Raw genomic sequence first — 13133 nt, 5'->3', positions numbered from 1 at the left:
TAAACATCTCTACGCGGTTTGAATTATTTATAGTAAGCGTATACTACTTTTGTCATTTAAAACCAAGACAGATTTTAAAAGCTAAATTAATGAAAAAGAGCTAATATCTGTAATTTCTATGGTTTTGCCTTCTGGAGTACACCCAAGTCATATTTTAAATGGTTGATTCCTTTCTCTTCTTTTATATATATTTTTTTCACCTATCAACAGATATTTGAGAAGCCAATGGTCCACAGCAGTTCTCTCTTAACTATAATCTAGTAGTCTAGCCAACCCAGAACCTATGTCTAGATTGCAAAATTTCTCTCTTCCTATTTATGTCAGGAAGAAGCTCACTGTAATTTGACTTCTCCCTTTCTTATGGTCACATTAGAACCCAGTACGTTATTATTTGAGGTTGGCTTTCCCCTAGAAGGCAGAAATCATGCAAGCACATTTCAGGAACATTTCCTGGAACATAGGGTCTCCCACACTTTGTTTCCTACCAAATACAGCTGTGTTTCATGCTCTAGAGAGGATTGTTGGGTTAACAAATAGGCCCAAAAAACACAGATTAGAAAACTCAAAATTCTAGGCATACACAAAGGCAGTGCTCTCCATATGGAGTACATAATTTGGACCTGAGACATGGTCATTGTATGTGACTCTATTCGCTTACCCTCTGCTTGGTCTAAGAACAAAAATCCAAACCTTAAATCTTTGAGGAAAGAAATATTGGCAGCACAAATTTTCATGACTCATAGAGCCAACGTGTTCCATTAGCACCTAAAGGATCCTCCTGCAGTGAAGGATCTCTAAGAGGAGTTTCAGGTGCCAACAGCACGTCCTTCCAGTTGGGAGATGCCATAAAGAGTTCACAGATGTCAGAGTTGGAATGGGCCTCAAGTGACCATCAGATGGTCCAGCCCTTGGTGGTCCCTGACACTAGTGACCTCGAGTTGGTTTCTTCCTCTCTGTAGCTCAGTTTCCACTTCTGTCCAATTGGTGGAAGAAGGAGACCCTCCCTGCCTTCCTGGCAGGCAGATGAAATGAGTGGAAGTGCCTTGTGAACAATAAAACACAATATAAAGAGGACTGATGAATGATAGGACTGATTAATGATAGGTTAACTGACTTGTCCAAGGTCACAAAGCTAGTAAAGAAACCCTGGTGACAGTGGTGGTAAAAGATGATAGAAGACTAGAGTCTATGTCTCCTGCCTGGGTGCAGGTTCCTTCCCTGAGCCTCTGGTTCCCAACTAATTGCTCAGGTCAATGAGCTATTTTTAGGACTTTAGGATTCTAACAAATGATCATCAATAAGCTGCCCAGGCTGAGCAGTATGTCTTTGTTTGGGGCTCAAAGGCATCACCCCAGAGTGGGAGTTCTGGTTTGTCCAGGGATCCTCAACCCTGGCTACATATTAGAATCACTTGAGATTTTTTTAAAATGTCCATGACTAGACTCCACTCTGGGTCAGTTAAATTAAAATCTCTGGGAGGGGATGCATTTTTTTTTTAATCTCCCAACTGACTCTAATGTGCAGCCAGGGCTGAAAACCATTGGGTTGGCTGATGGTGATCAGATACTGATGGGCAGCAACAGATGTGTTTCATTAATTACATAGTACAGTTAAAGCACTCCTACTGAGATCCTTAGCTGTAAATGAATTCAGACCTCAGGTGCCTTAAGACGGTCAGCACAGGTCTTAAATGTCTACACGTATGAACTCAGTTCCCATAGAAACTACAGTGATCCCCCATTTTACAGATAAGAAAACTGAGGCAGAGAACTGCAGTCGTTTGCCAAAATCACAGTTAGAAAGTGAGGGAGCCAGGATGCAAGCGCGTGTGTCTCCTATCGGGACCTTAATATCACCCTATACTGCTTCTAGATACTGCTATAGAACATGGTTTACCATGCCCTAGCCTCGCTGATGAAGTAAAAAGTCAAAGGGGGGAAGGTCGAAAAATTTCTAATCCAAATGCCTGCAGGGGCTAGGAGGTAAAACGCCATGAGGGTGGCAGACAGGCGTACATGCATATGGGGACATGCCAGCCGAGCGGCAGGAACGGGGGCAGACTGAAAGCACATGCCCGGGGTAAGGGAGACAGCTGCCAACGAGGACAGCAGATTGCTCCCGTGTGGGGACGTGGGTCCAGGGCTGCCTGCTCTTCCATGTTTTCAAAAGTTGGAAATGTGGATTTTTATGTGGAAAGTCCCATTTGCAAAATGTTGTCTCAATTTCCTAAATGTACCGTGTGGGTCAGACACATCAGTAGGCCGCCAGCTTGCAACCTCTGATATGATCTGTCACACACACCTCCCGCAATCCATTTAAAATCCATAGGCAGTAAGCATATCCCTCAATGTGCTCTCTTGGATTGGTTCTCAGGGAGCAGAAAGAGCAGACCCTGCCTTTCCTTCTTTCTGTGCAAAATTTGATTACTTACGTAACATATGGAGACCCCAGTATAAATCTCCCCCCAGCAATTTTAATCAGTGAACAGCCTACTGAATAAATTAATAAATAAAATGCATTTATTAAACACCTATTCTCTCATTTAAGTCTCACAACAAGCCTATGAAAGAGGATTTACTATCCTCACTTTATAGTTAAACCCAGTCATAAATTCACATGATTATTACACAATTTAGATGTAGTTATGGTCAAATCATATAAACAGAGGAACTCGTTGATATAGTAAAAGTCTATATAACACTATTGGCCTATGAAAGAGGTATTAGTCAAACTCTATAATATTTGCCTTTATAAAAGAAATTTACTGTATCATATTATTACTCCTCACTCTAATAAGATATGTGGAAAATCAAAAAATTGAAAACAGAAACCCGCAAAGAGCTCCAGATCAGAAATGCCTGTAGTCTAATCACAATCTAAGCAAACGGAAATATTTCATATCCTTAATAATAACTAACACTTATATTTATTTGTTTTCTTTTTACAAGCAAATACTTCCCTTTTCCCCACTCCCCATCATTATGCCTCCCCACGACCCACGTACCCAGTAACCTCTTATCTGCTTCCTATCTCTGCAAATTTGCTGGCTAATGCTTATTAAGCTCCTGCTATGTGGCAAACACTAATTAGGCATGCTTTTGTATCTGTGTGTGTAATATTTATACATTTTTTCAACAAATCCTTATAATAACCTGATAATATGGGAACTATTGTTGCTATTTCAAGGTGAGGAATCTGAGGGACAGAGAAGTTAGCTAACTTGCCTAAGGTCACACAGCTAGTTAGTGGCAGAGCTGGAATCTGAATAGCCTGGTGTCAGAGTTCGCACATTTGACCACTACACTATGAACTTAAAAGCCTGTGAGTTCCCTGTTTTTACTTTAAGTCATACCATAGACAGAAAACATAGCAAAAAGAGGGCAAAGTCACATACAATATTTTCTCCCACTTATTACAAACCAACACTAAAAGCTTTTTAAAATATCCCACCAGACAACAAGATACTAGCACTATATACCTTTAGAAAAGTACAGTAGCTTGTTTCAAAAGCTCAGATAAAGTGCTGCTGATCAATCATGTAAAAGATAATTTTCCCACAGCCTTCTCCAGTCAACTTTTTAAAGGCCAGCCTCTTCAAAGCACTCAAAACAAATTCACCCTGAGATCTACTTGTCTCTCAACCCTTTCTTTCTCCTCCATGCCACGGTACTAACAGGTACTAACCACTTTTCTGCCCCATCTAGAAATTACCAGAGAGACAGAAAGAGTGATTATTTGAGGGTCTGCTTTTTCAGGCCCAAGCCTCAGAAAAGGTCCATACATTTTCCTTCCTTGCTAGAGGTAAAACTTTGGTGATTTTGGATTGTTGTAAAAACAGAAGCAAAGAGTACCTAGTCCTTCCTCATTTAAGAGTTCTAGAGACACTTCCAGTGGTGGTGATGGGGGAGGCTGTTTTTTTTAATAAAAGGGGAATGGATGGTTGGAAACAATATCCTTTTGAGCAAGCAGGAATCTGCTGCATTTAATACAACCCTGGGTCAGTGAAAAGCAGAGTTGCTAAAGGTCACATTCTGATCTCATACCGTGGGTGTGTGTCACTGCACATTTTATAAAGTTAGCTATCGTGTGGCTTCTTCGTGTGTGTGCACACGTGTGTATACATGCAATGAAGCTGACTTAAAATAAATAGCAATGTGCACCCATACAGCTTAAAATTAGTATCAAGCCAAATCTGATTTTAATTTATGAAAACTACCATGTAACTACAGCAATTCTAAGAGTCATCTGAGAGGGCCCCTGCTTCAGCACCTAGTCATACCTTATTGTCTAATACCATAAAAATGTAATTTACAGACAGAGGATAGCAATACAAAACTTGCTCATAAACAGAAGGGTGAAAGACGCTAGAAACTTCAGCCCATCAAGTACTCTTAGCTATGTCTAAGGTCTGTGCTTCGCACATTATTTTTTTATAAAATATGACAGAGGCATTTCAGCTACCATGAACCATAAAGTCTTTTGTACACTTAGCCCTAGATGGTATAAATTACTGAGCTACCCCTAGCAAAGTAGGTGAAAGAAAAGAGTACATCAGAAACAGGACACAGCATCCATACCTCTAAAATGTGATTATAGAATACATTTTAACTGAGCCGAAATAGTAATAAAATCTTACGAGGGGAAAAAGTGCCTTACCGTAACCAGGCCTGGTCTGGATTTCTTTTCAGTAGGACACAACCCCAAATCTCTTCCTTCACCACGAAGCACATGGTCTTGTAAAACCTGATGCTAGAAATCCTTTAATGCCCCCAAAAGTCCTATTTTGTAGGTCACAGTCTCATTATCTTGTTCTGGGGCCGGTCTGATTAAATTATAGAAAATTACTAATACATCGTTCAGAACAGAAAAATTAGGGCTCCCGCCTGCTCTGTTTGTTTTCCCTTCCTTCTATCCTAATACTCCAGCAATATTTTTTTAGAAATGAAGAATAGAGGAGGACATGGTACAAACAAAGAAGGCCAAGGAATTTATTAACCTACTCTCAGGAGGATGATGGCCTTCAGCTTTCACAGATGGCAAGACTGACCAGTCACAGAAAAGAGGGGAGCTTTCTACAGTGCCATTTTGGGCTCCAACATCATTTCCTTATTCCCTTGTCATCTTTGAGTCCAAAGATATCAGTTGCATATCAGATGACCAGGGTTAAGGATTCTAAAAAAGTGTTTTGCTTTTCTGAAACCAACTTGTCTAGACATGATCTGAACGCTAACTACTGGGATTATCAAGAAAACTACTTACCATCCCAGCTGCTTGGCACCATACATTGGAGTCTCAACATTAACAGGACTCCTTGTATTTTACACCAACTTTTGACCCAAGGAGAAACCTGCTCGGTAGTTCACCAACACAACACGCTCCCCTGGGTGTTTCCAAGGCCTTAGTCCATCTAATTTTACAAGCCCCTCAAAACAGATTTTTCCACACCTCCCTTGGAACTCTCCTAGAAGCAAGCACTAACAGTGTGGCCGAATATTATCCGATTTATACTTCTCCAGCATGATTTATTAACACTTTGTGCAAAGACACTCAACTCACAACAGTTGTGTCATCCCTAGAGTGAGACAGCAGCCTCCAGTTAAATTAAAAATCAATTTTTTATTATAAAATATTTTGAAGCATCAAAAGGAAATTGATTTTGAACTATTTGCCTTATTTTATCAGGAAAGCTCAGTGGAACCCCACTTACAGTATTAGGAATACAGCAGAACAGATAGGCATAATTACCTGGTATCAACCTAGACTGCTACTCAATACCTAATACCTCAGAATCATTAGCTCTGGCTGACAGGAACAGTGAAATATTTTGCTACCTTAGACTCAAAATTGTTCCCATGTGATTCCTGCCATGCTTAGTCAGGTACCACCTGGTCACTGCAAAAATTAGTAAGAATAAATAGGGGGAAATAATTAAATTGTCTACCTTTTCTGCTTCATCAGACTAGCATATACAAACCAGTAAAAATATAAAAACAAGTGGTTCAGTTGCTTTTTCATCAACTTGCTTCCCAATTTTACTAGAAATAGAAAGAAAAAAAGAATTTTTTAAAGTTTTGTCAATGAAGAACCTCATAACCTGTTATGGTGGTGACCCACAACGGAGTACACAATGAAAATACTGGAATAACAAATGACTTTTATTAACTTTTCTTTGTGTTCCCCTTTGGGAACAGGCATCAGGCAAATTCCCAATGCTAAACACAAGAGGATCTAAACTCACACTGGTATGGTTAAGTTCAATTTAATGATTTGAATTTAAGAAACTCCTAAGAATGCAGTAGCACCAATGGTAAAAGGATTTAGAGAAGCAACACACACAGGAGAAAGCCCTTCTTTATCCTTTGTGATCCCTCACAAACTTGTGGCCCCAAATGAAATAAGGTTCATAAAGTGCCTAGCCCTGTGCCTGGCAAAAATCATAGTATACATTTCTCTCTCTTTCTTTCTTAGACTGCCAAACTATATAGTTTGGGATTCTGCTAAAAATAAGCCCACATGTGCTTATTTTTGACAACCTTCTATTACCTTATTATTTGAGTACCTTACAGAGGTACTCAAAGGACCTCTAGGACAGTTTTTTTGAGCAGGGTATAGGACCTTGCTCATGGAATGAACTTTTATAAAAACAAACAAAGCATCAACAGCAGCAGTCTTATTTAAATAATATTTAATTTAAATGTAATTAAATGATAATCACTGCTCTTGGCCAAGAAAAAAAAAAAACTTCATTTTGAGTGTTAAGGTTTAAGATACCCCTCAAAAACAGTATAAGTTTAACACCCTTTGTTGGGGGTCACCTCCACAAGCTAACACAGAAGTTCCTTCTGATTTTTAGACTGGAGGATCATCATTCAACTTTGGCCATTTTTGTCTGCATATGTATTAGGTTCCTATAACAAAAGCAAAACAAAACAACTTCAGAAACCCAGGAGGAAATAACTGTGTAGAATTTTAAATCAGAAACCTAACGCTTGGGTTAGTAGTGTCAGGTTAAAGGCTCGCCCATCCCCAAAGCTAATTCGGTTCTGAACAGTCCCAGGGGTGTCTAGCTGAACAGAAGGAGCTAGGAAACCTTAGCAGGCCAAGGCCCAGCCCAGCCTGGGGAATTGCTGGGACACTGTGCCAGGGGCTGAGGCTCACCCCAGACTCGGTATCAGATAATACCAAGTGCTAGTCTGGATTTCCAGGACTAATCCACTCTGGGTGGAACTTCCAGGCATCCTGGTGTTCTCTGCTGCAGAGTGGGAGGACTGCAGACTTTATAGATCCAGACTGTGCCTGGCTCGTATAACATTTATCTTCTATTTAATAACAGAAAAATAGATTCAACCAACAGAAACATTCTATAGGTAGCAGTGGTTGATGCTTTAGAATTCTTTAGTCATACTATTGGGGGTGCAGAGGCAAGGGGAACCTAAGAGGAACTGGAAAGCATTCCAAATTTTCTACAGAACTGTTTTCATAAGTCAATTTTTTTGTATTCTAATTTGCACTTTTAAAATGTGTTTATAGGTTCTACAGATTCTTAAAACAATATATCAATAATGGCTGCTAACCACTTTTGTATTTACTCAAAGGGCTCAGAGGGGCTCTTTGGCTCAAAGCAATTTTCCCCATCTCATTTCCCCTACAACCATTCCAACCCCACCCCCAAATTATACATGCCGCGCCATTCTTTTAGGGTCCAATTTTAAATCCACTCCTGTATAACTTCTTGAAACTATGGAATGACTTCTCTCATGGCAATTTCCCCAGACTTGTTGGTATTTTAACTTTGATACAAAACGATTCTCCAGGAAAAGAAAAATCCTCCCCCTCCTACATAAACTAACGAACAAATAAACAATAGTTTAGCTGTAGAACTGGGATTTAGGATCACAATTATATTCTACATTAAATACAAATTAACACTCATTTTACCAAAGTCAACATTTATTAGATCTCTGCACCACTGCAAGTTTCTTCAAGATTCACTCAGCACTTAACAAATGTTGGGCTGACGCCACTGAATTGCAAAAGACACCATTTGCCCAGAAATTGCTTAGTCCGATACAAACTGCCTACAAAAGATGTGCAAACCCCGCGAAGAAAAGGTAGCACACAAGCCACAAAAATCCATTCAAAGCAAAGGTAAGTGGGAAAGCTCGCAAATTAAGACTACCCTTTAAAAACTGCAGCGACTTTAAGGTGTTTCCAAAAGGTAATTGCATCTTCTGTAAAAGTGGCTTTACGTGACTGCAAGAGGGAGGTGATTTTTTAAAGTGAGCGTATAACAGTATTCAATTCGAGAACAAGGTGGGAAAGCCCACTCTCAAAATATAACAAAATCACGAGACACCAACGTACTGGAGAGGCCCACCAACCACAAGAGCTAAAATGGAGCCTGAATTTCCTCAGACGGACAGGGTAGCTGCACCAGGTCAGGGTCAAGGTCACCAGCAGGGCAGGCTGCAGCTGCCCGAGCGCGCTACACACAACCGGAGGGAATGCGTTCCTTCTCCGTCACAGCCCAAACAGATAAATCCCTTCTCCTCTCCCACCCTCCCGCTAACCCAGTCAACATTTTTTTCTTTTTTAAGCACGGGGAGAAGAGAAGAAAGGAAAATGACCAAATAACCTCTCCGCCCTGCTTTTCGCACACAAGCTCATCAGCTCCCAAAGTTGCCATCTAAGGGCAAGTTCTCACAGAACACTGAAGCCCACTTTGTCTGAGCAGGGAAAGCCTCCCCCGACCTCTCCTCCCCCCACCCAGGATCCCTGCCTCCTCTCCCTCCCTCCAACACACCCCCGAAAAGAACTGGGGGCTGTGGCCGGCCGGCCATGTGCACGCACACACACTTCCACCAACTGCTGCGAGTTTTTCTGTGAATCGCAGCGCGGAGCCTCCCAACTCGCCCTCCCCGACTCCACCGCCTTCTCCTTCCTCGCTCAAAATTTCCTTACACACGCAGCCGCCTGCGAGTGATTTTATGTGCATATATATTACATATGTGATATTATCCTCAGAACCTCTAGCGGGCAGACGAAGAAAGGACTGCACAGGGGCATTTTTTTCTTTTAAAGGAAGGGGAAAAAAGCACAACCCAAGCCTTGTGCGTCGGCTCCTGCGTACCGGGAAGGGGGAAGAAAGAAGAATGTTTGCGGAGCGGGCCGCCTGCAAGTGCCCTTGCTGGCCACTTCGGCCGCGCGGCCCGGTTGACACGGAGCCGCGGGGGCGCCCGGCCCGAGCCGCCTGCGCTTCCCTCCGGGTCCCCCGGGCAGGCACCGCCGCGGCTATTTCGCGAGGGGGAGATCGATCGCGCTGGCTGTCTGCAGCGGAAACGCACACGCTCACATACAACCCGAGCCCGAGAAACCATAACCTTAACCCTTCCCCCACCCTCCGTGAACTTCAGGTGACCGACCACGTCGGCCTGACACTCGGGCGGGAGGGCGCTCCGGCTCCGCTCCCGCCCCCAGCCCGGGTTTTGCAGGATCGGGCTCCGAGCAGCGCCAAACCACCCGGCGAGCTGAGCAAGGGTGGGGGGGGTGGTGGTAGAGAAATTGACCCTCGTCTCCCCCGACCCCTCCCTCCGACGCCTTGGGCGTCCCCTCCTCCCCGTCACCCCGCCCCACGCCTTCTCCCCTGCCCCCTCCCGCCTGCATTCAAGGAGCCGGGCGGCCCCGGGAGATATTTTTAGTTGCTTCTTTCTCCTTCACTTTTAGCTTTAGCAGCATCTCAGAACACTCAAAGCGGGGAAAGATTGGGAGAGTGGGGGGTGAGCTGGAGAGGGAGTGGGGGAAAAGTTAAGAGTCTCGCAAAGAAAAGCCGGAGGGAGGGCGGAGAGGGACCGGGGGCGCGAGTGGAGGAGGGGAAGGGGACCGGCGGTGCCGGCGGGTGTGTGTCTCCAGTTGGTGTGTGTGGCTGCAGCCGGGGAGGGCTGTGATGCACTTTAGTCCTGGACTCTGCTCAGGCTCGCGGGAGAGGGGGGTCTGGGAGCCCGAGTCTCGCCCGGCTCCGTCTGATCCGACTGACCCCGCATTTTATTGCGGCCAGGAGCCCTGCTCCTCCCTCCCCTCCACTCTGCAGGGACCTCGCGCGCCGCGAGCCGCCCTGCCTCCTGCCTCCGCCTCGGCGCGGCTCCCGCACCCCACATCCGCCCGCCGCTGCCCGGCCTCGCCCCCCGCCCGGCCGCCCCGCGCCCCGGCGCGCACCCTAGCCCCGGCGCCGCGGGAGCAGCCGCCCGGCGGCGCGTGTGTCCCCGTGTGTTTGTGTGCGGTGCCCCCACACCCGCCCAAGCCGCTCCCGCTTCGCCCGCCCCCGACTCCCCTCCTCCGCCGCCGCCTCCTCCACCTCCGCCTCCTCCCGCTCCTGCCGCCGCCGCCTGAGGCTCCGGGGCCGACCAACCCCGGCGCAACCTTTAGCCGGAGACGGACCTCTCCCTGGATCCCGTACCCGGCGGCCGGCTGCGCGCCCTCGCCCCGACACCCCCAAACGCCATGTCACGGCCCTCAGCCCTCCGCGCGCCCGACCCCCGCACCCTCAGGCACGGGGAGCCACCAGGAATTTTTTTTTTTTTTAAGATTTCAACCTCTCTTACCCTCACCTACCCCCCCCCCCGCGATAAAAAGCCCGGCATCCCCAGTACTCCCCCCCTTTTGCCCCTTCCACCCAGCAGCAGAGTGAGGAGGGGGAGGGGGAGCAAAAGGGGGAAAAAGCCCGATCTCAAGGCAAAAGGGGGGGTGGGTAGAGAAAGAAAGAAAAAGAGAGAGAGAGAATAGAAAGGGCACGGGGCTGATCATCACCAACATGGCTGCCTCAGCATAGACCTAAACGAGGAGTAACCCAGGCTGTGTCTTTGTCAGTTTCACCTCTGTAACCCTAAACTAATGCAGAAAACAACGGAGGAGGCTGCGGAGGGGAAAGAGGAGAGGGAGGGCAAGAAAATGGCACGAGAGGAGGTGGAGAAGGGATGACTTACGTGAGGGAAGGCGCTTGGGCTGCTCCTGCTTCCTCCTGGGCATTTTCCCCCTTTTCTCACATTCTCCTCCTTGGTTAATGTGAGATCAAATAAACCCCCGTGGGGGCAGAGAGGCAGACACTGGCAGGAGCGGGGAGGTAGTTGGGGAGCGGGCGGGCAGGGGGAAACCCCTTCTCTCCGGTGTGTGCAATGGGTTGAAGCTTGTTTCCTGGAGCCAGAAGAGGGGTTTTCTTCTTTTCTTTCCTTTCTTTTTCCCTTTTTTTTTTTTTTTTTTAATTTTTGGTCGTGCACCTGGCTTGTCCCCGAGCGTAATATTCTTCAATGGAAATGGATCTAATAGGTGTGAGTGAGTGTGTCCTATGCTCGCGTGTGTGATGGGAGGTATAAATAAATGAGTGCCGGTGCGGCGGTGTCTATGGCCGCGCTCTGTGTCTCCGAGCCCCTAACACTAATGTCGGGATCAAAGGGCAGCGGCGGCGGCGGCGGCAGCACAGCTCACAGCTCGCTCTCTTGCTCTCTCTCTCTCTTTCTCGCTCTCTCCTCTCGCGCTCTCTCTCTCTCTCTGTCACACACACACACACAGAGGCACAGACTGAGGGAAAGAGCGAGAGCTAGACACACACACACTCACACACACACACACACACACAGAGCAAAGAGGAAGGTGCCCTAAGGCTCCCAGGGCGGACTCAAGCCTCGAATTTGCAACCGCTCTGTCTGGAAAGAATGGGGGGCGCGCGTGCGGGGGTGGGATGGAGTTCTTCGCATTTATCCCGCTAGTTGCCAAACCTAAGGGGGGAAAAAGTTTTTTCCCACTCTTTAAACAGCTATTGGTTCATTATTCTTACTGATTTTTTGAAAGTAAATATATTTTTCTCTTAACTTTCTTTTGTATATTAAACTACATTTTGTTCTGTATAAAATTCGTCAGGCTTTTGTCACTTGAAAGAATTACGCTTTTGCCCCATCACATTAAGTTTCTGGAGGTTATGCGCTCTCCAAAAACATTCCAATAAAAATAATTTTTAAAAATAAAAAGATAACATATGGTGAAATCAATAGCTAGGTTGATGGAATAAATGCTGGTTTTGGAGTGCCCAGTGGAGTTAAAACTGGAAAATGCTGCCTAAATGAAAATTACAGCTCTTTGACAAAGGGGGAAAAATAAGATTAGGTCACCCCTGATGGTTGATTTAACTGCCACATGATATTCCTACAGTGCACACAGCAATTTTGACTTCTGAAATTTACCTTTTTTCCCTGCCATAATGCAGGTATATGAAGCTTACCCTGAAGCAATGCCAGTGAGCATTATGAGCCCAATATAGCAGTTTTCATTAACTGATACATACTTTCATTACTTTACAAATCACACATCTTTCTTCAAAGAGAGACATAAAGGGAAAAAATAGAAAAGGACGGGTCTCACTCTAGCACAAAAGGCACTTGGTGAAAGAGGACTGTTCTCTTTGTGACTTGCAGTCATTTGGATAAAAGTTCACTCAGAGGTTGTTAATGATTTAAACTCCAAAACCTGCTACTATAATTGAAGTAAAAATGGTCTGAAGAAGAGTTGTTTCATAAAACTCTTTGTAAGAGGAAACTTTGAACTTAGCAGAATACATTATATGTCATGAGTCAGATGTAGCTAAAAAATTAAAAAGGTGCATTATTTAGCTTCATCTTTCTTTTTTAGCTTTTTGAAAACTCTGACTCATCATCTTATTATGTTAAATATTTTCCTACAAATTTTAAAATAGAATTTTTTATCAAAGTAGGTGGAGGCACAGTGAAGACATAGAACACTAAATGACACTATATGAGCGTGCATGGATAACTAACACCTCTTGGAGGTTCCAGCTTAATTCTCACAACTGAAGCGGTGTTAACGAGAGCGATGGGGGTTAAGATTCCCTGTTCACCCATTTGAAAATAACAATAAGGCTTTATATCGAACACTTTTATGAGAGAAGTTTAAAGAGAGCTGTATCTCCCAAAAGAGTTTTTCCATTGATAATGAAATCTCAGGATAAACCCCTCCGTGCTAACTTCCAATAAGATCCAGTGCGCTCTTGGCAAGCAATGTTATCTGAAGCAGGTTTTGAAACACCTGCTTGAATCCAACCTACAACCAGAGTAGAGATCTGTCCAGTT

At 44.8% G+C, this 13133-nt stretch overlaps 1 protein-coding gene across 4 annotated transcripts in view; it reads right to left on the bottom strand.

The window, feature by feature from the left end:
* The window catches only part of ZNF827 (zinc finger protein 827), a 160852-nt gene extending 149224 nt beyond the window's left edge, over positions 1-11628 (bottom strand). For 2 of the 4 annotated variants that reach the window (XM_071214479.1, XM_071214480.1), the window contains exon 1: positions 10980-11600. In XM_071214479.1, the coding sequence (XP_071070580.1) occupies positions 10980-11022 (43 nt within the window). In that variant the 5' untranslated portion in view covers positions 11023-11600. Of the gene's footprint in view, positions 1-9422; positions 9524-10979 lie in introns of those variants that run through there. The other 2 variants (XM_058285316.2, XM_058285266.2) reach the window with 2 other exon arrangements.
* Between the last annotated feature and the right edge of the window lie 1505 nt (positions 11629-13133).

Source organism: Dasypus novemcinctus, chromosome 1 (assembly GCF_030445035.2).
Source record: "Dasypus novemcinctus isolate mDasNov1 chromosome 1, mDasNov1.1.hap2, whole genome shotgun sequence".
Lineage (NCBI taxonomy): Eukaryota > Metazoa > Chordata > Mammalia > Cingulata > Dasypodidae > Dasypus > Dasypus novemcinctus.
The sequence above is the reverse complement of the archived record's forward strand: the minus strand, read 5'-3'. Positions and strand labels throughout refer to the sequence as shown.